The sequence below is a fragment of the Musca domestica genome, unplaced genomic scaffold (assembly GCF_030504385.1).
Source record: "Musca domestica strain aabys unplaced genomic scaffold, Musca_domestica.polishedcontigs.V.1.1 42, whole genome shotgun sequence".
In the NCBI taxonomy this organism is placed as follows: Eukaryota; Metazoa; Arthropoda; class Insecta; order Diptera; family Muscidae; genus Musca; species Musca domestica.
The window spans coordinates 2,452,249-2,479,106 of record NW_026712329.1 but is presented as its reverse complement, the minus strand read 5'-3'; the positions used below and the strand labels follow the sequence as shown (position 1 = coordinate 2,479,106).

The following is a 26,858-nucleotide window of genomic DNA, read 5'->3' as shown; positions in this document are numbered from 1 at the left end:
AGAGATCTAAAAACTTGAAATTTGATATGAGGTTGGAAAGTAAGTTTTATACTGTACCAAATGGTATTCAATTTGGAAAACTTTGATTTATGGTGAACGGATGAAGTCTAAATTTTGTAATAGAGTCCATGTTGCTGGTGAGTTTGCGATACAGAGGTTGTTTTGGAAATGTGTACTACAAGTGCACGAAAAGTACTATATTTGGTACAATTTGACAGTGCTCAAGATTTGAAATTTGGTATTAAGGTCGCTTTTGATGTGTTGCGTCGTTATGTATTGAGGTAGTTCCGGAAATGTTTAATATATTTATATGAAAAGTACTAAATGGTACCATATATGCTATTGGGTGCAGGGAAAGAGGTAAGTTTTGGAGGTGGTGTGGAAATGCGTCCTATATTTGCTATTGGGTGCAGGGAAAGATGTAAGTTTTGGAGGTGGTGTGGAAATGCGTCCTATATTTGTACGAAAAGTACTAAATGGTACTAAATTTGGTATTGGGTGAAGGGATAGGACTATAATCCTCAAATTTGATATTGAAGCCTCTGTTGGTACCTGGAATTGAGGTATGAAAGTGGTTTTTAGAAATATATACTATAATTGTACGAAAAGTACTGAATTTTATATTAGTTGGAGCAATATAGCTGAAATCCAAAAATTTGCTACACATGTCACTGTTGGTGTCTGTGGCTAAGTTATGGAGATAGTTTTGGAAATGTATTTTATTTTTGCACGATAAGTACTAAATGTACCTAAATTTTAATTGAGCGAATGCAGAGAGATGGAATCCCAAAATTTGATATTGAGTTCTCTTTTGATGTCTGGTAGTGGTTATGGAAATGCGTGCCAATATTGTTCGAAAAGTACTAAATGGTTCTAATTTTGTATCACTGTTGGTATCTAGGATGGAGACATGTAGATTTTTTTTTGATATGCGTACTAAATCACTTAATTTGCCGTTGGGTTTAGGGTTAGAGATGGAATTCTGAAATTTTATATTAAGGTCACTTTTGGTTACAACGTCTCCACATGACGTTGGAAAAGTTTTGTATAGAAAAATTGAATGAGGGTCCATTGTGAATCGGTTTTGCTAATAAACGGCAAACTTTAAAATGAAAGATTTTGTGGACTGTGTAAAAGGTAAACATTTTCCGAAAAGGAATAACTTCAAAAATTTATAAAATCTTGAAAGTCTGAAAATTAGTACTCAAATGCACAATTTGTTTATTTTGCAAATTTTTTTAATAAAAACTTCATATACATCGATTAAAAAATTTTACAAAATGAACAAATTGTGCGTCTGAGTACTAAAAAGACATAAACTGTTGGAGTTTTAAGCTGGAGTTTTTGCTGACGAAGTAGCGAGCATTTGTTAGTCCCACATATATCTTTGGCTGAATTCAATTTTATTGTGTACCAAAGGCTTAAAATCTTTTCGAATGTGAATCCTTTTGGAATATATGACCTAATTCAGAATTTATGCAAGTTTATGTAATTTAATGAAAATAGCTAAGGCTCCCATACATATGTTTCATCTGATTTGATATATTCTACCATCACCAAGTATTGTCGAGATGGGTTCAGATTTAGACATATCCCTCATATATTTGTCTGCTATGTGGTACAACATTTGATACAGGGCTCATTTGTTTGGTCCAAGGACAAACTCTTTTGAAATCAGCGAACGAAAATAAATTATATGAAACCTTTGGAAATATTGCCGATATCGATTCAGATTTATATATTTCCCTGATATATTAGACTCCAATTCAATATAAAGGATGCACCAATGGTGGTACGTCCGATGAATTTGGATCACAATTTCAAGTTTCGACTAGAAAAAAGTCTGCGAATTTTGTGGCAAATCGATTTAGCTTCCAAGTATATATTTCACGCTAAGCCGCTTTAAAGTCATAATATGCACTCTATAGCATTGCCATTTGGTACGAGTGGTCACAAACAGCATAAAAGCACCTCCATAAAATTAATTCATATTTAATACGTAGGTTCATATAGGGTCCGTCCTATTAAACATATAAATCGCTCAATCGATAAAAGGATTTACCTCCCAAAAATGTCCAATAAAAAATGTATATTTGTTACACGTAATTCAGCTAAACGCGCAAAGTGTTGTAGGGTATCATATAGTTTTATAGAGTAAGTTTGCTCCACGCTGTATCGAATATTCTTTGAAAAATTGTTTTGTTTGTATTTTCGAATGACTTTATTGTTTTCTTTTTTATCCGTAAGCTGCAATATTTTAAACGTTTCATGACATACATATACACGCATATTACCCATATACGACGTTTGTATGAATTATTTTTCATAAATTCATGCGATACATAAAAATTATGGTTAAAATTTATTGTTTAGATTAAATATTTGCCAAGAACAATTTATAAATCAATGTGATTAATATTTATGTCAGACGTTACTGTTGTTGTTTTTGTCGTTCTCTGCTAAATAAAAAGCAAAACATGGAAATCGCTCGCTAGATAAAAATAGTTTTATGATAAATAAAAATAACAACAACAACATGCACGTGTGTGTGTGAGAGGAAGAGAAAAACGGCAATTGTTTTTATTTGAAGTGAAATTCGTAATAGATTTTCTTTTAATCTGGAAATTAATTTTTATTAATTATCCACAGACAAAAACAACCGCACAAAAAAAAAAAAAAAAAACAAATTCAAATAAATAACATTTTTGTCCTTGATCAACAGCAAATTGTGTTTTAATTTTGTTTGTTTTTGATTATCGAAATTGAAATTAAATGTAATACTAATATATCTATGTTAATTATGCTTTGAAAGCAATTAGTTTTTTTTTTTGGTGTTTGCTGTCGTTGGTTGTGAGAACTATTGACATGTTTAGATACGGGGGGTTTAATTGAATTGAGAGTTCGGTTAGGATTGGGTTTAAAGATTTTAGTTATCTGAAATTCTTGCAATATTCGGGTTGAGGACACTCACTGTCCACTTTACTCATTGATTGGTAATGAATAAAGTAAGCCCAATAGCTTCCTATTTTTAAGGAATAATCCATCATTTTGGACATACTGGCAATACATAAGGTAATTTGTTTACATTACGTTTTGATATGTTGTTCCGCTCTTATAGCTTCCAGGAGCCTGACCACTATGTTTTGATTTCTCTCTTTCTTACAAGCAAAATGATTCTTATTGGAAATTGTAAATTCCATCTACAGGGTGAGATGAAAATACTGCAACCAAATTCAAACTGCTGTCATTCCTAAGCCACTCGTCCGACAGCTGTTAAAATTATTCCAGTGACAGCTCATTATATTGTCTACAAGCGTGCAAAAGCACTTTGGTGAGACTTTCCAGAAAAAAAGTTATTCGGGATGGAATTCAAGAGTGATAGTGTGATTTCTTTATATTTGACTGGAAAACCACAAGTGGCTATCGTTAGAACACTCCAGCATTTAAATGTGAATAAATCTTTTGTGTCTTGTACCACGGCTCGTTACCGTGATACTAGTAGCGTAGCCCGACATCAAGGAAGTGGACGGAAGAAAACAGCAAACCACCAGAAATTGTTCGAAAAATATAGAAGCGATTTCATCGAAAACCACCTCGCAGTGGCAGAAAAATGTCTCGTGAGCTGAACATATTGCAATATTCCTTTCGCAAATATTGAAAAATGAGGTAGGGGTAAAAACATTGAAATTCCAAAAAGTGCAAGAATTTACACCACAACAGAAAGAAAATATACTCAAAATAGCTAAAGAGTTGCTTCGCTTGACCAAAAGTGGTAAACTGCTGAATTTTGTTTTTTGAATTTTGTTTTCTCTGATGAGAAAACATTCGTTGTCCAGTAGTTTGTAAACAAACAAAATGATCGTGTTTAGTTGCCAATGAGGTCAGCTGAAAATGTGCACCTTCGGTTGGCCACCAGAACTCAAGCGGCGACCATGATGATAGTGTGGGCCGCCATAACAGCCGATGGTCGCTCGCCGCTCGTATTAATCGACCGTGTCTTCAGAATGAATGCCGACTATTATCGCGATAATATTCTGGAGGGTGTATTAAAGCCTTGGGCACGCAGTTATTTTGGCCGCAGACTTGGGACGTTCCAACAGGACTCAGCACCATCGCACTCAGCACGCGCCACCCAAGAATGGTTACAAATGAGGTACATCCCTTCATTTCCAGCGCATAATGGCCACCAAAATCTATTGTGTCTGGAATATTTTGGAAAGAAAGGTTGGCATTAAAACTTTCGTGCCAAATGTGACCAATTCAAACAAATCTATACTTATTCAAAAATTTGTCGCTATTTCCGACATTTTTTGCTTTCATTCAATAAAATTAAAAAAGGTAAAAATAATGGCGTTTAACTTTGTCGCAGTTTTTTATCTCACCCTGTATATAAAAATCAATTCATACTAACTTTTAAATATATCAATACCTTAAGACTTTTTAAGCTCAAACCCTATTGTCAGTGACGCCTCAACACCTCACAAATGACAGCATTCCGAATAACAATACCAAACCCGATTGTTTTTTGTATTTAAGAATATTTTGCAGGGAACTAAATTAAATTAATTATATCCATCAATGTGATTACATCCCGCAAAAAAAAGTAATTAGTGTGAACTTATTCTATGAAAGAGAGAGAGAGAGAGTGAGGATGTGTATATTTATTTACATACATACATACATATGTGCGAATTTGTGTGCTCTGAGGCATTTTAAACCAATTTACATAGACTGGTGTTAATAATTAATTTATAATGTATATATTATCATTTAGAGAGCGGCAAATTTTAATTAATAATAAAAAAAACACGAGAAAAATTAAAAGGTTGGATGAACTGACATTGCTAATTGATTGAGATGCATGCGTACATATGTGCATTGATGTGTCGGGGTAATTGGGAATAAATGTAATTTCATTTTATATTGACATTGTTTTGTTGACATATTCGTGTAAGGACTTTTCTGTAATAACCAAATTACTACTACTACTATAATTACTCAAAAAAAAAAAAAAAAAAAAAAAAAAACAAATAAAAAATAAAATAATAATAATAATAATAAAATAAAAAATCAATATAAATTTTGATATGTAACAAAAACCAAAACCTAATGACACATAAAGCAAGCACCCAAAGGCTTTAAACGCGCGGAGCCAGGTTCTTCTTTCGAATAATCTTCGGTAATATGAGATTATATCAATATGCCAAAATGAAACGGCTAGAAACGAAGCTAGAATCTTGAAGAATTGCACGAGGTTCAGTCTTGGTGCGTAGACGTGTGATAAGGCTGCATTTTTGGAATTGTGTACTAAAATTGTACAAAAGTACTAAAATGTTCTAAAAATTGAATACTTTGCATAGGACAAACGAAATGATCTAGCTTCTGAAAACTACTTAGAGTCACTGGTGGAGTACAGGATAGATGTATCAAAGGGTTTGTTTAAATTCGAACCTTAAGGTTAGGAATAGTTCAAAAATTGTACACAATTTTTAAATAGTTCCATTTGGTATTATGTGAAAGGATAGGGCATAAAAACTTATAATTTGCCATGAGAATCATAGTTTGAAAGCGAGTTTGATATATAAAGGTAGTTTTGGAATTGTGTGCGAGCTGGAACTAAATATTGAACAGTTGGGTTTAGGGTGAACGGATGAAGCTGGACTTTTAAAATTTTGTATTGCGGTCTCTGTTAGTGGTTGGTTTCTGATAAGGAGTTGGTTTTAGGAAGGTGTACTATAATTGTACGAAAAGTACTGAATGGTACTATATTTGATATTGGTTAATATTTAGATTAGTGATGGTATCTTTGTTTGCGATTTGGTGTTTGTTTGAAAATCCGTTATGTATTTGTACGAAATGTACTAAATAGTGCAAAATTTGTTATTGTGTGCAAAGACAGAGATAAAATTTTGAAATTTTATATTTAAACTACTGGTGGTATCTGTGTTTGAGATTTGGCCAGGGTTAGGAAATTAGTCATATATTTGTACGAAAAGTACTAAATGGTATTAAATTATTAAATATCACTGTTGGTGTCTGTGATTGAAAGAAGGAGCTGCTTTTGGATATGCTTCGTTACATGGGCATATGAAGTTGGTACGGAAATATGCTCTGTAATTGTACGAAAAATACTAGATAGAAATAAAATTCTGAAATTTTATATTTAGATTGCAGATGGTATCTGTGTTTGAGATTTGGCAGTGATTTGGAAATGCTTCGTATATTTGTGTAAAAAGTACTAAATGGTACTAAATTTGGTATATAGTGAAGGGATAGGGCTGGAATCCTTAAATTTGATATTGAGGTCTCTGTTAGAACTAAAATTTAATTATGGAGGTGGCTTGAAATCTGAGATTTGATTTATGGAGGTTGTTTTGGAAATGCGAACTGTAATTCTACGAAAAAATCTAAATAGCACTAAATATGTTATGAGTTGAAGGGATAGAGACACAATTCTGAAATTTGATGTTTAGGCTGCCAATGGCATCTGTTTTTGATATTTGGTATTACATTTGGTATTAGGTGAAGGATTAGGGCTGGAATCCTTATATTTTATATTGAGGTCTCTGTTAGTATCTGCAATTGTGATATGGAGGTGGTTTTGAAGATGTATACTGTAATTTTACGAAAAGTATTAAATAGTACTAAATTGTGAACGATTGTAGCTGAAATCCTGAAATTTGATAAGAATGTCACTGTAGGTGTCTGTGGTTGAGAGAAGGAGCTAGTTTTGGATATGCGTACTATAATTGTACTGAATGGTACTTAATTTGGTAATGGGGGAAGTTACAGAGCTGTGTTGGTGATTTTTATTCTTTATGACAACAGGTACAACATTGGCGTTGAGAGAAAAAGTTTGATAGATATGAGGCCAACAAAAGGATTATTTTGACATTAAGAAGTGAAATCTTTGGGGGCCCAAAGCCATTAAAGTGCAATATGAAGCGAATAAAACAGTAGTTACATTTTGAAAGCAACACTTTTAAAAACAATTGCTTTTAGGCTTTTGCAATGCAGCTTTAAAACCCTCAAATACCAATTATAGGGAAGTATCGTTATATGGGCACTATAAGAAACTTTTCTGCCAGTAGAAGTAATGTAATTACTCCAAATACCAAATTGTACACAATTACGTTAGAAAATGTTTCTAAAATCGTTAAAATTCGGAATATCGGGAGGTGCCGTGATATGAAATTTAGACCTATATAGTCTGCCGAAGAGCTTTAACTATCAAACTTCAACCATTTCCCCTGGAAAATGTGTGGGCTGTAGACAGTTATAGCCCACATTGATTTGTTTGAAGACCAAAGGTAGCTCGGTGTGAAATCTTAGCTTAATATTACAAGTCGGTGGGACTTTAGCGTGATTAAAACTGGCGAATAGATATGCCTACATAAGCTTAAAATTTTACGTACGGGTCTAAAACAATTATTTCGATGAGTTACAATGGAAAAAAATTGCATTCCTTTTTATATCCTACACCACATAGTGGTAAGGATATTATGACTAGAGATAGACCCCTAGTTACTTTTAAGGATCTTCATAGAATCCGTTTCTGATTCGATTTATGTATGTTAGTCCGTTTGTACGTCCATGTATTCTTGTAAACAAAATTCAGGTCCAATTGAGTTAAAATTTTCCAAACAATATTTGTTTGGCCTAAGGACGAACCCTATTGAAATTGATGAGAATCGACTCAAATTTAGATATAGCTTCCATATATATCTTAATTGATTTCGGGCTAATTGTGCACCAAATGGCCAATATCAATCCAAATAACCTGAGTTTTGGCACATTCGACCGAATTCAGTCTAAAAGTATGTACATAAAATTTGTCAGTTAAAGTTATAGCTCCCATATAAATGTTTCATCCGATTCCACAAGTATGATATTTGGTACCAGATAACTTATGAAGCTTAAAAATACCTCTGTCAAGTTTTATCGAGATCGGATCGGATTAGCATATAGCTCCCATATATATAACTTTATCCGATTTCAGTTTTTTGTGCATCAATGGCTAACATCAGTCCAAATGGGCTGAATTTCTGGCACTTTCGACGGAATTCAGCCTAAAGGCAAGTGCTTAAATTTTAGTAAAAATCGGTTCAGATATAGATTTATTTACAAACTACGCATCGTGGTGTGGGGTATCATATAGTCGGCCCGACTTTAATCTTTCCTTACTGTTTATGAATACAGAATTGACAATTTAGTCTCAGAACGGATGTTAATTTAGAAAAATATTGTTAGAATATTATTCTTATCCAAACAGATGTAAATGCAAAGGTCCCTAAGGTTTCCCCTTAAATGTCCACCCTGTACAGGAGGAATTAATCTCTACTAGCTATAGCTAATTCTCTATTTTTAGAATTTCTTTAAAACATGACTAATGTTTACATATACATTTGCAGCATTATGAGTGTTCAAGTGAAATTTACATTAATGAGTTTGCAATTTTACACACCGTATGTTGTTAATGCTAATTTTAATTTGAATTCCCTTTAAAATGTACACGGAAATTACAAAGGATGGAAAACGAGGGATGGATGACGCTTTACTGAGATAATCTCCATTATGTGAATTAATCCGTTGGAAAATTTCACTTTCTTTCAGGGGCGTTTGAACTATTAAAATTGAATTTGCCTGCAAAAAGATTATGTAAAAAGTACATGTTTTCCCTATGTCTTATAGAGAAAAAGTTAGGTCTTTTACCCACAATCATGGAAATAAAGCAGAAAAATTAAATATAATATAAATATGCTAAAGTGTGTGAACAGAAAGCTCTGATAAATATGACCAGCCTGGTGGTTCCCTTAAAGAAATCACCTAATGTTCCCCAATTTTTTTGAATCGCTTTTGTCATTCGATTTTGTGTTAATAAACACCATTTTCCTGCAATTCATTAATTTTCACATGCAATTAATTGAGTTTTTTGTTGTACACAGTCAGTGCACAATAAAACACAAAACAATACATCAATTCCAATTTAATTATATCCTTCAAAATTTTTATTCAATTAATTATAAATTGATTGTCAGGTGTGCGGCGGAAAAATCGGTAGCAATTTTCATTTCGGTTAAAAAAACAACGAAACAAAATTAATACAACAACAACAATAAGCTAGGGATATTAGCATGACATATTGTAATAAAAAATACACACTCACTCATACACCAACAAAAGCAACAATAATATTGCGGTCAAATAGTGCCAAAGGCACAATTCTATTAAAAAGGGGCAATTAACTGGAAACAAAATAACCAGTTGTTGGAGATAATTAATTTTCCCTTTTTAATTTTTAGGTTGGGGTTGAGAGGTTAGAAACCTCAAACAATTGTGTGAATTTAAATTAATGGAAAATAAATGAAATGCAGATAGATATATTTTTAAATTCGATATGATTTTTAAATTCGATATGAATTCAAGTATCTTTCAAGAATCTACGTAAAGTATATAAAAATAATTTAACTTCCTTGGATGATATTTTACTTAGATTCCCACCGTTCATGTACAGAGTTTCTTTAATTCGTATATTGTAAGTCGGCGGAATCGAAAGAATTTGGCCTATAACTGTGATTATAATGTCTAATTTCCGATTAAATGCGTTTTTTTGGCTCAACTTAATTTGCAGAGAATTATCGGAGATATCCCAAAGTGGACCCGACCTAAGGCTCGTGAGCTGAACATATCGCAATATTCCATTCGGAAAATATTAAAAAATGAGCTTACCCTGAGCCATTGAAATTCTAAAAAGACCTAAAGAGTTGCTACGCTTGTCCGAAAGTGGTAAACTGCCGAATTTGGTTTTCACCGATGAGAAAACATTCGTTGTCCAGCAGTTTGTAAATAAACAAAATGATCGTGTTTACTTGCCAAAGAGGCCAGATTAAAATGTTGGTCGCGAATATTATCGCGAAAATATGCTGGAGGATGTATTAAAGCCTTGGGCATGCAATCATTTTGACCGCAGACCTTCGAAATTCCAACAGGACTCAGCACGCGCCACCCAAGAATGGTTTCAAAATGAGGTTCCTCGCTTCATTTCCAGCGCACAATGGCCACCAAAATCTCCGGATACCAATCCGTTGGACTATTGTGTCTGGAGTATTTTGGAAAGCAAGGTTGGTACTAAAAAATACCAAAGTGTCGATCACCTCAAGCTACGCCCGGAATTTTTCATTGGCCGTTTGAAGGCCATAATTCTTGCCAAAGGTGACCAATTCGAAAAAATCTAGATTTATTCAAAAATTTGATGGTATTTCCGAAATTTCTTGCTATCATTCAATAAGATCTCCACCCTGTACTGCAATGAGTGCCTCAAGTCTCGCCAAAATCATAAAGAAAGAATTCAACTTTCTCTGCTTTGGTTTGCCAAATGTGGCTTTAATCTTTAACTAAAGAGGTGGTGGTAAAATTTGTCCTCCCTTCACATTTTCTTGAAATTCTCTCTTCTATTCATCGCAATAGGAAAAAGTTTTTTTTTTAATGAAAAAAATCTGTTTTTACTATTGTAATTTAAAATATATAAACTTATACTTATAAAACAAATAATTATCAAAAAATATTTTTAAAAATTTTTTTTTTTTTTTTTTTAATTTAGAGGGGTAAAATTTACCATCATGTTACCAGTTAAAGGTAAAAAAAAGAGAATATTTGAAGCGCTAAAGTAATTTTTTTTTTTTGTATTCGGGTTTTTGATTTTAGTCATGGCTTGCGACCTCTGTGCTATGGTGGACATTAGTTGTTCCTCTATTCTTTCACTTCCTCTCCATCTTAATCTTCCAAAATTTGGAATTACAGAAAACTTTTTGGTGGACTATTATTCGCCCTCATGTTTAAAAATTTAAGAATAAAACATACTACCTTAAATATCGTAAGCTCAGTCGACAACAGCACGTCTCTTTTTGCAAAATTTAAATGTTAATAAGATCCGTACCAAATTTGATCTCAATCGGAAAAAATATTACTTTAACCTTGACCACAGTGTGGTGTTAATGCCTTTTAAAATAAGGTTAGTGTTGCGCATTAGTTTTGCTCATTTATACCCAACAAATTTACATATACAGCGTAAATTTTACATTTTCTCAATATAAAACAAAAACAAATCACTCACCTTAGGAGAAGGTACTACCGAGAAGGTATTCATAATTCTATCTGGGTATTCTTCACGAATTTTCGAAATCAATAGAGTACCCAAGCCAGAACCGGTACCACCGCCCAAAGAATGGGCCAATTGGAAGCCTTGAAGGCAGTCACAACCCTCCGATTCCTTGCGAACTACATCCAAGACGCTTTCAATCAATTCAGCACCTTCGGTGTAGTGGCCTTTGGCCCAGTTGTTACCTTAATTGAAAATAAGTAATGAATTTATGAAAATCGAAAAAATCACAAATTAATCCTACCGGCTCCAGATTGGCCAAACACAAAGTTATCAGGTCTAAACAATTGACCATAGGGCGATTGGCGTACCGAATCCATGGTACCAGGTTCCAAATCGATCAAAACGGCACGTGGCACATATTTGTTGCCGTTGACTTCGTTGTAGTAAACGTTGACACGTTCCAGCTGCATGTCGTTTTCGCCATAGTAATTGCCATTGGGATCAATGCCATGTTCGTCGGAGATGACTTCCCAGAACTGAAAATGAAAGAGAATAACAAGGGATTAGATTAAATTTTTAAAACAAAACAATGTTTAAAACTTTTAAACAACTAAAAAAGCTGTAAGTTCGGCAGGGCCGAACTTTGAATACTCTCCACCATATGGAACGAATTTGGCAATTCTCAAAAACAATAAAATCCGTTTAAAATTCTGTGGACCTGCATAGACAATTTTCTGTCTGAGGCTGTAGTATCCATTATGAACTATAAATACCAAATTTAAAACAATTTCGGTGAATAATGTCGCTAAAATCATCAAAATACCGAATATCCGGAGGTACCGTTATATGGGGACTATACCAAAACGTGGACCTACATGGCCCATTTTCAATACCAATGGAGAAATATACATTAGAGTAAAATTTTATCAATCTACTTCAATTCGTTCGGAAGCTAGAGTGATTTCCACAGACGGACGGACATCGCTAAATCGACATAGAATTTTTTGCTGATCAAGAATAGATATACTTCGTAGGGTCTAAAATGTATATTTCGAGGTGTTACAAACGGAATGACAAATTTAATATATTGTGGAGGGTATAAAAATGGGTATATTTTGTCATAACAAAATATTAGGGATCTCTTGTATTAGTCCTCCTATAAATTGCCTCGGCGTTTCAAGAAAATTAAGAACTTTCCCAATTATTAATCAATTTTTTAATGAATTATTTTCCCTTTTTTGTGTGAAAAGGTCAGCTGGCTAATTACCTGTCAATCAACGATTATCCACGGTTACAAATTGTTTAGGGCATTATACATAGATACTCTATGTAGCACAAACAGTCTTCACATAGAATAATCATATTTCAATTAGATCAAAGTTACTTTGAGTAACACAACAATAACAACAACAACATAGTCATACATTTTAATCAAGAGCATGGCTGGCTCACCGCCAGCAAGCCTACCTCTGGCATTGTCAAAAACCTTCAAAACCGAACACATTTTTTGACGGATATTTAACAAAGTAGCCGACCAAATGTTTTCCTGCATCATAATGCTAGAGCGTTATATTTTTTTTCCATTTGTTTTTATAAAATTTACAAAGCAAAGCATTTTCGTTTCGTTGCATAGTTGACCGCATTATATATTCAGTTTAACTTTACTTATATCCACTTCGTCCTGTTTTTTTTTTCAATTTTGGCAAAAATTTTAATTGTGGGAATTGTACAGCATGTGCATGTTGTGTTCATGACATTAGCACCCAAAGCAATGAAATAGTATTTAGGTGTAAGTTTTAGATTTTGGTCAATTTGGAAGGAAAAAGTGGTCGGATTTTTAGCGATCTTTTGAACCGAAGAAGTCATTGGGGATTGCTTTTGGTTTGGTTTCTACTAACATCGAAATAGTGCCCATAGATATGTTTTAGTTTTTATAAGCCAAAGCTTATGATATTTTTCTGATTGATAGATTTAATGTTTAGACATTTCTTTTGTCCTGAGACTCAAATTTTATCAAAAAAAAAAAAAAAAAAAAAAAAAAAAAAAATTCAGAAAAAAACAAGTATTAAAGTAGTTTTTGATTCAGATTGGATACGTATTAAACTGATGGTAAAAACCTGAACAAAGTTATTTCCAAAAAAAAAAAAAAAAAAAAAAAATCTAATATAACTAGCCTACAGGAAGGCAGCGTTAGAGGAATAGTAGTGATTGCAGTCGATTAATGGATAAAAGTTGGATGCTTTCCTATTTTTTTAATTGTGGCCAGCGGTACTGTTATTATTTGGAAACAATTGCAGCATTTAATGCCTAAATCGAGGCGGATTTCTTTCAGCTACACTAAGGGACCTTTTGAACACAAAAAGTGTTTTATTTAAAGGCGTTTAGGGTATTCGTTATTGAAGAGCACACTATTTTCTGAAATAACACTAAAAAACTACAAATAAGGTTCAAGAAAATTCTTATAGAAGACAGGAGGTCGGGCATAGAGGTTTCTGGTCAGTAGGTCCTCAGATAGAAGTGGACCTTTGGATATTTTTTTAATAATACAAGACAAATATTGAAGGCCCAAGGAGAAGAAAAATTAACATATATCAGAACATTTGACATAACAGGGTGAGATAACAAAACTGCAACAAAGTCGAACGCCTTAAGTTTTATATATTTTTTTTTCAAAAAGGTCAGGCTTAATCCCATTATTGTTGTTTTTATAAAAACAACGTTTGTTTTTTAGTGGAGAACGATGGTCATATTTACTAGGGGGTAAGGCAGGTAATACCTAGGTTTCGGAAAGACTAATCCACCAATCCTCATCAGTTCCCTTGTTTTATGTCTGGGATATTCTCCCCAGAAGAACTCATGAGGAGTGGTATCTATTTCCAAAACCTAGGTATTTCCTGCCTTACCCCCTGGTAAACATGAGTATCGTTCTCCACTAATAAATAAAGGTTGTTTTTATAAAAACAACAATAATGGGATTAAGCCTGACCTTTTTGCAATAACAAAATGGAAAAATTATTGAATGAATGAAAAAAATCAAATTTTAGAATAAGTTTAGATTTGTTCGAATTGGTCAACTTTGGTACGAATTATGGAACTTCCAATCATCACACCCTGCCCGAATGTTGCTCTGCGGTATTTTGGCCAATTTCCGGCGAAGCGCTTGCTTGAGATGATCGACACTTTGGTATTTTTTAGTGCCAACCTTGCTTTCCAAAATACCCCAAAAACAATAGTCCAATGAATTGGTAACAGCTGACCTCTTTGGAAATAAAACACGATCATTTTGTTTGTTTTCAAACTGCTGGACAACGAATGTTTCTCATCGGAGAAACCCAAATTCGGCAGTTCACCACTTTCGGCCAAGCGAAGCAACTCTTTAGCTCTTTTGAGTCCATTTTTTTCTGTTGCGGTGTAAGTTCTTGCACTTTTTGGAATTTCAATGGCTTTACCCCGAGTTCATTTTTCAATATTTTCCGAATGGAATATTGCGATATATTCAGCTCACGAGCCATTTTTCGGCCACTGCGAGACGGGATTCGAAATGACAGCAGTCTGAAGTTGGTTGCAGTTTTTTTCATCTCAACCTGTATCAGCATAAAATTCTAAGTCGATTTTATCACTATACGTCCCACATTATTTGACGTAGAGCTTCAAAATTTGGCACAATAGTTTGTATTGTGTCTAGGATGGTTGGTGTGGAAAATGAGATATACAGGTCCACGTTTTGGGATAGCCTCCTTATAATTATCTTCCGATATTTGATGTTCTAATGATTTTAGCCACATTTTAACACCGATTTGTCTAAAAGTTGGTATTTGTAGTTCGTTATGGGTTCTAGCTCATGTGGCGGTACATTGTATATATAAGTCCACGTTTTCTTATAGCCCCCATGTACTTCCCGATATTCGGTATTATTGTGATTTTGGTAACATTTTTCCACGGGTTTGTCAAAAAAATTGTATTTGTTGTTGGTAATGGGTTCCAGACATTTATATATAGGTCCAAGTTTTCTTATAGTCCCCATATGTTTGGTATTTTGATGATGATTGCTACATTTTTCGACGGGTTTGTCTAGAAAAAGGTATTTGTGGTTCGTTATGGGTTCTAGCTTCGATTGAGAAATATTGTACGTATAGGTCACGTTTACGTATATCCCCCGTATAACGGCATTTTAACTGTTTTTGCCACATTTTTCCACGAATTTGTCTAAAAATTGGTATTTGTAGTTCGTAATGGGTTCTAGCTCCGGTGGCAAAACAAAATATCTTCGGATATTCGGCATTTTCACATTTTCTTATATATTTATGTAAAATTTAATATTTGTACTTCAAAATGGGTTATACAACAAGTGCCAAAACACCGGCTATATTGATCAACGGTTCGGTATTTCTATTTGTAAATATAAACGTGGGTAAATGTGACTACCCACGAAATCATATCAAATTTGGTATTTAAGACTCGCAATAGATTACAATATTTGTAGTATAAAATTGTCTATATAGGTTCTGGTATGGCCTCCATATAACGGCTCAAACCACTATATTGTTTTTGAAAACTCTAACAGCATTCTCCTACCGATTTTACTGAAGTTTACGTTTTAATCGAGATACTTTTCTATAAAAATGTTTACTTTACCTAATGGTGGAGGGTCTTTTTACTTGTTTTATACAAATCCTGGGCACGAATATATCCATTTTCACACTAGCTCCAATGTACACAAATACATTGGAATATGAAAACTTTTAAGAAAATCGGAAGTTGGTTTCAAAAATTTTACCTTTTCTGGGGAGGTAAAGAAATGAGAGAACCAATATTGTCCATGTTATCCATTTTAATTTTGAGGGAGGTAACCGGAGGTTTTGACCGATATATTCGATTTTTATAATTGCTTTAATATAGGCAATTTCATTCGGATTTGCTTTGTTTGGTGAAAACCGGACACTGATATCACATTTTACGGGAGTTATTAAAATTTAAAAAAATTTACTCTTTATGAGGGAGTTACTAGAAAGATTGAACCAAATTTGAACTGACGTAACCGACCTAAGTCTATGCTAAATTTTGAGATGTGATTAGTTGAACTACATCAGGGATTCACCTCGTCATTATATGACGTTGATGCTTTACATGATTAATTTTAAACTTTTGTGCGGAAGCTACCAAATGAAGTGGACCAATATTGAAGGGGTTGTATATGAAACGGCAACACTGCTTTTGGACAGCATGTACCCTAACTCTTACCTCAATGAGGGTTACGCTGCAAAACGGCAACATAAACTGTATCCAAATTCAAAGCTGCAAATCCTAAATGTTATAAAAGTGAGAGATTTTTTTTCGTTTTGGGATCACTGACTGATTGAATGGCTTTGCCAATACATCTAGACAATATATACAGTTTAATTGAAATTTTATGTGAAACATACATATGTATGTATAAATGTACATAACCTCCATTAGCCGACAAAACAACAACAAAATAAAAATTGCATTGATTTTGTATGATTTTATGCATGAATAAATTAAAATGATGGATTTTAGGGTAATAATGCCAAAGGCGATCAGGTATTCAATGAGCTTTCTACTTATCCTTATTCGGGTTCGCAATGGCAGGATGGATGGATGGATGGATGACTGGCCCAGCGAATATTCAGATTAGCTGATATTTATGCTTTTTAATTTCAGTTTAGTTGATGTTACTGTTGTTGTATTTAGCTTTGCTCACTGATTTCGTTGTAGCCATCGTCAGAGCAATAAAATAAACGAAATGCAAACTTTAGTTTCGTCCAAAATATCCAAATTCAGAGAAAAATAAAATACAAGCATTTTTATTTAATAAAAATTAATTTTGATTTAATTTTTTTGGAGGGTATATTGAGGACCAAAGTTTCAATATAGGCACTATTGTTGTGGCATTTGCATGAAAATAAAATTCAAAAGTTTTTTTTTGCAGGTTATCCATAAACTTTTTTGGTGTTTTCGATTTTTCCTAGGCATTGTGACAGGCTGTCATGGGAGCTTCGTCATCAGCATCATCGTTATTATTATACGGACAATATCATCTGATCAGCATTCAAATTTTTGCGACATTTGAAAAATGTTGTCCGACCTCCCGCCACAAAAATGTGTGTGCGGAAAGTTTCGTATGGAAAGTTCCTTTGATGTGAAATGAATACCAAACAAAATATAAACTATTCTCTCTGCTAGCCCATGATCACCCCTATGACAATTCTCAATGTCAACTTAAGGATGTGGGTTTTGGAATTTGTTGAGTTGGAAAAATTTTTTATTTTTATTTAAATAGTTTAATTTTATTTACTATATTTATAACAGCATTGTTCATAATTTAAACACAATAGAAGCTAATTCCAAAGGCCATATTGCAAATCATTGAATTTGGATCGGATGACCAATTAAGTTTTTAATCGTTTCAAGCCATATAGGAGATATATGTTTTCAGAATAAGGTCGTCCTTCATATATTGCACATATTGCGAGAGGTCATCTTTCATATATCGTACAATTTCAATGAAATGTCTAAAATGCAACAAATAGCTCTCCGTTCTGGTATCTTTGGGAAAATTCCCAAAGATTGTTGAATAATAAACCAGTAAGGAAAGTTCAAAAGCCGGGCGGGACCGACTCTATGATACCTTACACCACAATGTGTACTTGGTGTCTACTGCCCGGTATCAAATATCATTGTTTTGGAGTGCATATTACGCATATGAGGCACTTTAACACTAAATCGTATGAAACATATATATGGGAGGCATAGCTATATCTGAACCGATTTTCACTAATTTTTTTTCCTAAGATGAATTTAGTCGATATTGTTAAAATTCAGTCCATTTGGGCTGATATTAGCCATTTGGTGCACAATAAACTTGATGTCGGATAAATATACAGGGTGAGATGAAAAAACTGCAACCAACTTCAGACTGCTGTCATCTCTAAGCCACTCGTCCGACTGCTATTAAAATATTAAAATTATTCCAGTGACAGCTCATTATATTGCTTACAAGCCCACAAAAGCATTTTGGTGAGAATTTTCCAGAAAAAAAAGGTGTTCGTGATGGAATTGAAGCGTGATTTCTTTATATTTGGCTGGAAAACAACAAGTGGCTATCGTTGGAGCACTCCAGCATTTAAATATGAATAAATCTTTTGTGTCTCGTACCATCGCCCGTTACCGTGATTACCGTGATACTGATAGCGTAGCCCGACGTTAAAAAAGTGGACGGAAGAAAACAGCAACATCAGCAGAAATTGTTCGAAAAGTAAAGAAGCGAATTGATCGAAACCCTCGTCGCAGTGACCGAAAAATGTCTCTTGAGCTGAACATATCGCAATATTCCATTCAGCAAATATTGAAAAATGAACTTGGGGTAAATCCAATGGAATTTCAAAAAGTGGAAGAACTGACACCTCAACAGAAGTAAAATAGACTCAAAAGAGCTAAAGAGTTGCTTCGCTTGGCCGAAAGTGGTGAACTGCCGAATTTGGGTTTCTCGATGAGAAAATATTCGTTGTCCAGCAGTTTTATAAACAAACAAAATGATCGTGTTTACTTGCCAAAGAGGAGCATAAAATGTGCACCTTCGGTTGAACTCAAGCGCCGGCCATGGTGAGGTGTGGGCCGCCATAACCACCGATGGTCGCTCTCCGCTCGTATTAATCGACCGTGGCATCAGAATAAATGTCGAAAATATTCTGGAGGGTATATTAAAGCCTTGGGCACGCAAACATTTTGGCCGCAGACCTTGGACATTCCAACAGGACTCAGCACCATCGCACTCAGCACGCGCCAACCAAGAATGTGTACAAAATGAGGTTCCACGCTTCATTTCCATCGCACAATTGCCACCAAAATCTCCGGAAACCCATCCCTTGGACTATTGTCACTAAAAAATACCAAAGTATCTATCAACTCAAGCAAGGCGGGAATGGACCAAAATACCGCAGAGCAACATTCGGGTAGCGTGTGACGGTTTTATTGGCCATAATTCGTGCCAATTGTGACCAATTCGAACAAATCTAATTTTATTCTAAAGTTTAATGCTATTTCGGACATTTTTTTATAGATGTATTTTCGAGCTGTATCTGATATCTGGTACCAAATATCTGTCTTGTGGGGTGTATTTTACGAATGTTAAGGACTTAAAACCCCAAATAGGATGAAACATATATATGAGCTATGGCTATATCTGAACAAATTTTCTCCAAATTTGATGTACTTACTTGCAGACTAAATTGGGTGGGATATACAAAAATTCAGGTCATTTGGACTGATATTGGCCATTTGGTGCAAATCGGTTCAAGGTATTTGGGAGCTATATCTAAATCTGATCCGATTATCACCAATTTCAATAGGGTTCGTCGTTGGGTCAAATGATTTGTGCAAAATTTCATATGAATCGGCAATAAATGTGGCCTGCACTTTCTTTACAAAATATATGGGCAGACAGAGAGACGGACGGACGGACATTCATAAATCGACTCAGAATGTGATTGTATGCACATCATCAAAAGGAAATGTCTCGTTTCCTTTTGCCTGTTGCAAGCAAATGCACAAAAACATAATACCGTGACCACCTTGCGATGTGAGTATAAAAACAAGTTAAAAAGCAGTAAGTTCGGCCGGGCCGAACTTTTAATACCCTCCACCATTTACAACGAATTTGGAAATTTTCAAAAAATAAAATCCTTAAAAAATTCTGTTAAAATTTTAAAAATACCGAATATAGCCGTTATGTTGGGGTCTATACGACGTGGACATACATATGCATTGTTTGTCATAAGCCATTACCATATTCAAATTCGAAACTGGACCCGCACCGACAATTTTCTGTCACAGACTGTAGTTCCCATAACGAACTTCAAATATCAAATTTTAAACAATTCCGGTTAATAATGTCGCTAAAATCATCAAAATACCGAACATAGCGAGGTGCCGTTATATGGGGGCAATACGAAGACGTGGACCTGCACAGACAATTTTCAGTCTTAGGGTGTAGAATCCATTTGGAACTTAAAATACCAAATTTGAAACAATTCCAGTGAATAATGTCGCTAAAATCATCAAAATACCGAATATAGGGAGGTACTGTTATATTGGGGCTATACGAGGACGTGGACCTGCAAAGACAATTTTCTGTCTTAGGGTGTAGTATCCATTTGGAACTTCAAATACCAGATTTGAAACAATTCCCGTGAATAATGTCGCTAAAATCATCGAAATACCGAATATCGGGAGGTACCGTTATATGGGGGCTATACGAAGACATAGACTTGCACAGACAATTTTCTATCTTAGGGTGTAGTATCCATTTGGAACTTCAAATACCAAATTTGAAACAATTCCGGTGAATAACGTCGCTAAAATCATCAAAATACCGAATATAGGGAGGTACCGTTATATTGGGGCTATACGAAGACGTGGACCTGCAAAGACAATTTTCTGTCTTAGGGTGTAGTATCCATTTGGAACTTCAAATACCAGATTTGAAACAATTCCCGTGAATAATGTCGCTAAAATCATCAAAATACCGAATATCGGGAGGTACCGTTATATGGGGGCTATACGAAGACATAGACTTGCACAGATAATTTTCTATCTTAGGGTGTAGTATCCATTTGGAACTTAAAATACCAAATTTGAATCAATTCCGGTGAATAACGTCGCTAAAATCATCAAAATACCGAAAATCCGGAGGTACCGTTATATGGGAGCTATATGAAAACGTGGACCTACATGGCCCATGTACGAACTTAACCTGCCTACTGGAAAAATAAAGAGTTGCTTCGCTTGGCCGAAAGTGGTGAACTGCCGAATTTGGGTTTCTCGATGAGAAAATATTCGTTGTCCAGCAGTTTTATAAACAAACAAAATGATCGTGTTTACTTGCCAAAGAGGAGCATAAAATGTGCACCTTCGGTTGAACTCAAGCGCCGGCCATGGTGAGGTGTGGGCCGCCATAACCACCGATGGTCGCTCTCCGCTCGTATTAATCGACCGTGGCATCAGAATAAATGTCGAAAATATTCTGGAGGGTATATTAAAGCCTTGGGCACGCAAACATTTTGGCCGCAGACCTTGGACATTCCAACAGGACTCAGCACCATCGCACTCAGCACGCGCCAACCAAGAATGTGTACAAAATGAGGTTCCACGCTTCATTTCCATCGCACAATTGCCACCAAAATCTCCGGAAACCCATCCCTTGGACTATTGTCACTAAAAAATACCAAAGTATCTATCAACTCAAGCAAGGCGGGAATGGACCAAAATACCGCAGAGCAACATTCGGGTAGCGTGTGACGGTTTTATTGGCCATAATTCGTGCCAATTGTGACCAATTCGAACAAATCTAATTTTATTCTAAAGTTTAATGCTATTTCGGACATTTTTTTATAGATGTATTTTCGAGCTGTATCTGATATCTGGTACCAAATATCTGTCTTGTGGGGTGTATTTTACGAATGTTAAGGACTTAAAACCCCAAATAGGATGAAACATATATATATGAGCTATGGCTATATCTGAACAAATTTTCTCCAAATTTGATGTACTTACTTGCAGACTAAATTGGGTGGGATATACAAAAATTCAGGTCATTTGGACTGATATTGGCCATTTGGTGCAAATCGGTTCAAGGTATTTGGGAGCTATATCTAAATCTGATCCGATTATCACCAATTTCAATAGGGTTCGTCGTTGGGTCAAATGATTTGTGCAAAATTTCATATGAATCGGCAATAAATGTGGCCTGCACTTTCTTTACAAAATATATGGGCAGACAGAGAGACGGACGGACGGACATTCATAAATCGACTCAGAATGTGATTGTATGCACATCATCAAAAGGAAATGTCTCGTTTCCTTTTGCCTGTTGCAAGCAAATGCACAAAAACATAATACCGTGACCACCTTGCGATGTGAGTATAAAAACAAGTTAAAAAGCAGTAAGTTCGGCCGGGCCGAACTTTTAATACCCTCCACCATTTACAACGAATTTGGAAATTTTCAAAAAATAAAATCCTTAAAAAATTCTGTTAAAATTTTAAAAATACCGAATATAGCCGTTATGTTGGGGTCTATACGACGTGGACATACATATGCATTGTTTGTCATAAGCCATTACCATATTCAAATTCGAAACTGGACCCGCACCGACAATTTTCTGTCACAGACTGTAGTTCCCATAACGAACTTCAAATATCAAATTTTAAACAATTCCGGTTAATAATGTCGCTAAAATCATCAAAATACCGAACATAGCGAGGTGCCGTTATATGGGGGCAATACGAAGACGTGGACCTGCACAGACAATTTTCAGTCTTAGGGTGTAGAATCCATTTGGAACTTAAAATACCAAATTTGAAACAATTCCAGTGAATAATGTCGCTAAAATCATCAAAATACCGAATATAGGGAGGTACTGTTATATTGGGGCTATACGAGGACGTGGACCTGCAAAGACAATTTTCTGTCTTAGGGTGTAGTATCCATTTGGAACTTCAAATACCAGATTTGAAACAATTCCCGTGAATAATGTCGCTAAAATCATCGAAATACCGAATATCGGGAGGTACCGTTATATGGGGGCTATACGAAGACATAGACTTGCACAGACAATTTTCTATCTTAGGGTGTAGTATCCATTTGGAACTTCAAATACCAAATTTGAAACAATTCCGGTGAATAACGTCGCTAAAATCATCAAAATACCGAATATAGGGAGGTACCGTTATATTGGGGCTATACGAAGACGTGGACCTGCAAAGACAATTTTCTGTCTTAGGGTGTAGTATCCATTTGGAACTTCAAATACCAGATTTGAAACAATTCCCGTGAATAATGTCGCTAAAATCATCAAAATACCGAATATCGGGAGGTACCGTTATATGGGGGCTATACGAAGACATAGACTTGCACAGATAATTTTCTATCTTAGGGTGTAGTATCCATTTGGAACTTAAAATACCAAATTTGAATCAATTCCGGTGAATAACGTCGCTAAAATCATCAAAATACCGAAAATCCGGAGGTACCGTTATATGGGAGCTATATGAAAACGTGGACCTACATGGCCCATGTACGAACTTAACCTGCCTACTGGAAAAATAAACATGTGTGCAAAAGTTTAGCCATCTATCTCAATTTATTCGAAAGATAGCGTGATTACAACAGACAGACAGACGGACAGACAGACAGACAGACAGACAGACGGACATCGCTAAATCGACTTAGAATTTTACGCTGATCAAGAATATATATACTTTGTTGGGTCTGACATGAGTATTTCGAGGAGTTACAAACGGAATGACAAAGTTAATATACCCTCCATAGTATGGTGGAGGGTATAAAAAATTATAAATAATTCAAATAATCAATCACTTCCATTACTACGTACCAACCACGCCTACAAATTTTCCAAAAGATTTTTTGTTACGCCTCAACTTTACATTTCGTAGTCAATTAAATGCTGAATGATAATGTTTTTTAAAAAGAAATGTGAACTTTAACCTTTTTTCGTTCGGCCCCACTCCTTCCTCACCCTTGGTTAGTTGTGACAATCAAAACATTTTCACATACATTATTCATGGCCAAGTGAAAAAGAAGTTAAAAAGTGTTTATCCATAAAATATGCACATCTGTTTGTATTTTGTTTTTGTTTTGAACTGATATTACGTACATAAATATTTCCATTTATATATGAATTTATAAATCGGAATTTGTTGGCTTTTTTCGACTTCTGCCATTAACGTGGAGGTGGAGGTGGTGGGAGATATGTCGAAAAGTTTGTTATCGTTCAAGTGTAACTAAAAGCCAATGAAGAGAAAAGTATAAAACAAAATGGAGTGCAAAGGAAATCTTTCAACCAAAACAAAGGATATCACAAAATATGTATTTTTGAACAAATCATTAGTGGTGGTGGGAACTGTAGCATTGTGCACGGGGCCTAAGGCCATGACCATGTCCATGTATGTGGATAATGATGATACACGTGTATTTGTAGTTTTGCAACATAACACAACACGACATGACGACGATGATGATGATGATTGTGTATAAAATTTCATGTCAATGTCCATGTCCCGGGTAGATGTCCAACAAGCGAAGAAACATTTTAGATTGACATCAGTAGTGATGGTTGCCTAATAAAACGACACGGCCTCCCTTTTTTGTGTCATGTACAATGAAGCCGTTGGAAGAAATTCAAGTTAAAATCGTATACTGTATTAATTAAAGTTTATATTCTATATTTTATATGCGAAGATGATGGATAGGAAAATCTGATTTGTTATATACGAACAGATTTTTCCAAATATTTATAATATGTATTTGAAATCAATTTATTCTGGGAATAACATCTTTCTGTTGGTCTTTTGCTTTAAAATACATATTTTTGGGGAGAAAACTTTAAGTTTTATGTATCTTAAATACAACAAATACACATTCGTTCTGAAATTGTGCAAAAGGGTGTAGATGATATTTGAGGATTATATCACAGTCTGCCGTTTTTTACACAACAAGGCGGGAATCTAAAGGGTGAGATAAACAAACTGTAACCAAATTCAGACTGTTGTCACTTCTAAGCAACTAAGTCCGACAGCTGTAAAAATTATTCCAGCGACAGCTCATTATATTGTTTACAAGCGCTCAAAAGCATTTTGGTGAGACTTTTCCAGAAAAAGTTTTTCGTGATGGAATTCAAGCGTGATAGTGTGATTTCTTTGTATTTGGCTGGAAAACCACAAGTGTCTACCGTTAGAGCACAAGTGTCTACTCGTGAGCTGAACATATCGCAATATTCCATTCGGAAAATATTGATGAATGAGCTCGGGATAAAGCCATTGAAATTCCAAAAAGTTCAAGAACTTACACCGCAACCGAGAGAAAATTGACTCAAAAGAGCTAAAGAGTTGCTTCGCTTGTCCGAAAGTGGTGAACTGCCGAATTTGGTTTTCACCCATGAGAAAACATTCGTTGTCCAGCAGTTTTGTAAACAAACAAAATGATCATGTATACTTGCCAAAGAGGTCAGGTGAAAATGTGCATCCCATCAATATTATCGCTTAGGGTGTATTAAAGCCTTGGGCACACAAACATTTTGTCCGCAGAACTTGGACATTCCAACAGGTCTCAGCACTACCGCACTCAGCACGCGCCATCCAAGAATGGGTACAAAATTAAGTTTCTCGCTTCATTTCCAGCGCACAATGGCCAAAACATACCAAAGTGTCGATCACCTCAAGCAAGTGTTTCCTACTAGCGTTTCGAACTGTCAAAAATATGGCAAATATGTGGAGATAGGTTTATATGGGAGGTATGCGAAACAGTGGGACGTTTTTGACAATTATTTGGAAGAAGGTATATATTGAAATCGGAGCCAAAAATGCCAAATAAAATGTGGAGATAATTTTATATTGGAGATATGTTAAACAGTGGAACGTTTTTGACAATTTTTTATATTGAACTCAGAGCCCAAAATATATTGAACTCAGAGCCCAAAATGCCAAATTGTATTAACATCTGTTCAATTTCTTAGTTCGTTAGGGGTTGTAGGTCGTGTGGCTAAACATTGTATGTGTAGGTCCACGTTTTGGTATAGCCCCCATATAATGGTACCTGCCGATATTCGATATTTGGATAAAAATTAGTTTTAGTTCATAATGGGTTCTAGTCTAGTGGCAGAACATTGAATATTTAGTTCCACGTTTTCCTATAGCGCACATATAACGGTAACCACCGATATTCGGTATTTTGATAATCCTAGTAATATTTACCCACATATTTGTTTAAAAATATTTTAGAAGATTTGATAAATGACAATCCTTGAAGTATAAATTTGTCTATAGAGGTTCCCGTTTTGGTATGGCCTAACTCACTTTATGTTTATTTTTGATAAGTTTCACTTCATTATGCAGAAGGTCTTACTGGTATATGAAATTTAAAGTAAAACACGCTTGAATTAACATACTTGTAGATAAAAATGTTTCCTTTACCCTAAGGTAGAGGGTATTTAAAGTTCGACCCGTCCGAACTTAATGTTTTTTTACTTGTTTTTTTTTTTTTTGCTAAATGTTAGTTACGCAGAGGAAATATAGTTGTCACTATGTTTAGTCTACTGGTAATGTAAAGGTTATATATATGTTATTTCTAGTAGGGTGTTAAGCGACAAATGTGTTTACCAAATTTTTGCTGGGTAACCCATCACTTCCTCCTCAGATGCTCAGTTATTGAGCATAGGAAAATTTATATCTATAATTTATTAAAAAATCGAAGCTCTCCCAATGCGCCTGAAAATAAATGTTAATTTTGTATGCAATATTTATGAACGTATGGCCGACGAAATCTAAAAACCATTTTTTGCATTAAAATTGACTGATTTGAATATATGCTTTTTATGGATAAAAATTTATAATTTAAACCCCCGCCGAAAAAATGTGTCATATGGAAAAAGTCCGTTATTCATTAGAACTTCATAAAATATCAAATGACTTTGGATATTGCATTTTATTCTAGTTTAGAAAAAGTAGTAAGCGGAAAAAATAACCATTCCAATATCTATTTGTATAACAAAAAACCTCCATGTATTTTTTTTTCTTCTGCGTAGATATTGCCCACGAAGGATACTTCAATTGATGATTTATGCATGTGCATTTGTACGCTTGGACAAGGAGTATGAGTGAACGGGGGGTAAGGGGGTGAAGGTACAAAGCGTAAATATTTTTCCGCTATTTTACTTAAACAC

At 34.8% G+C, this 26,858-nt stretch overlaps 1 protein-coding gene across 2 annotated transcripts in view; it reads right to left on the bottom strand.

The window, feature by feature from the left end:
- LOC101888171 (tubulin beta chain) overlaps positions 1–26,858 on the bottom strand; it is a 173,916-nt gene that overhangs the window by 58,320 nt on the left and 88,738 nt on the right. For both annotated transcript variants that reach the window (XM_059127048.1, XM_059127047.1), the window contains exons 2-3: positions 11,403–11,637; positions 11,114–11,343 (exon numbers count right to left, since the gene is read on the bottom strand). In XM_059127048.1, the coding sequence (XP_058983031.1) occupies positions 11,114–11,343; positions 11,403–11,637 (465 nt within the window). The remainder of the gene's footprint in view (positions 1–11,113; positions 11,344–11,402; positions 11,638–26,858) is intronic.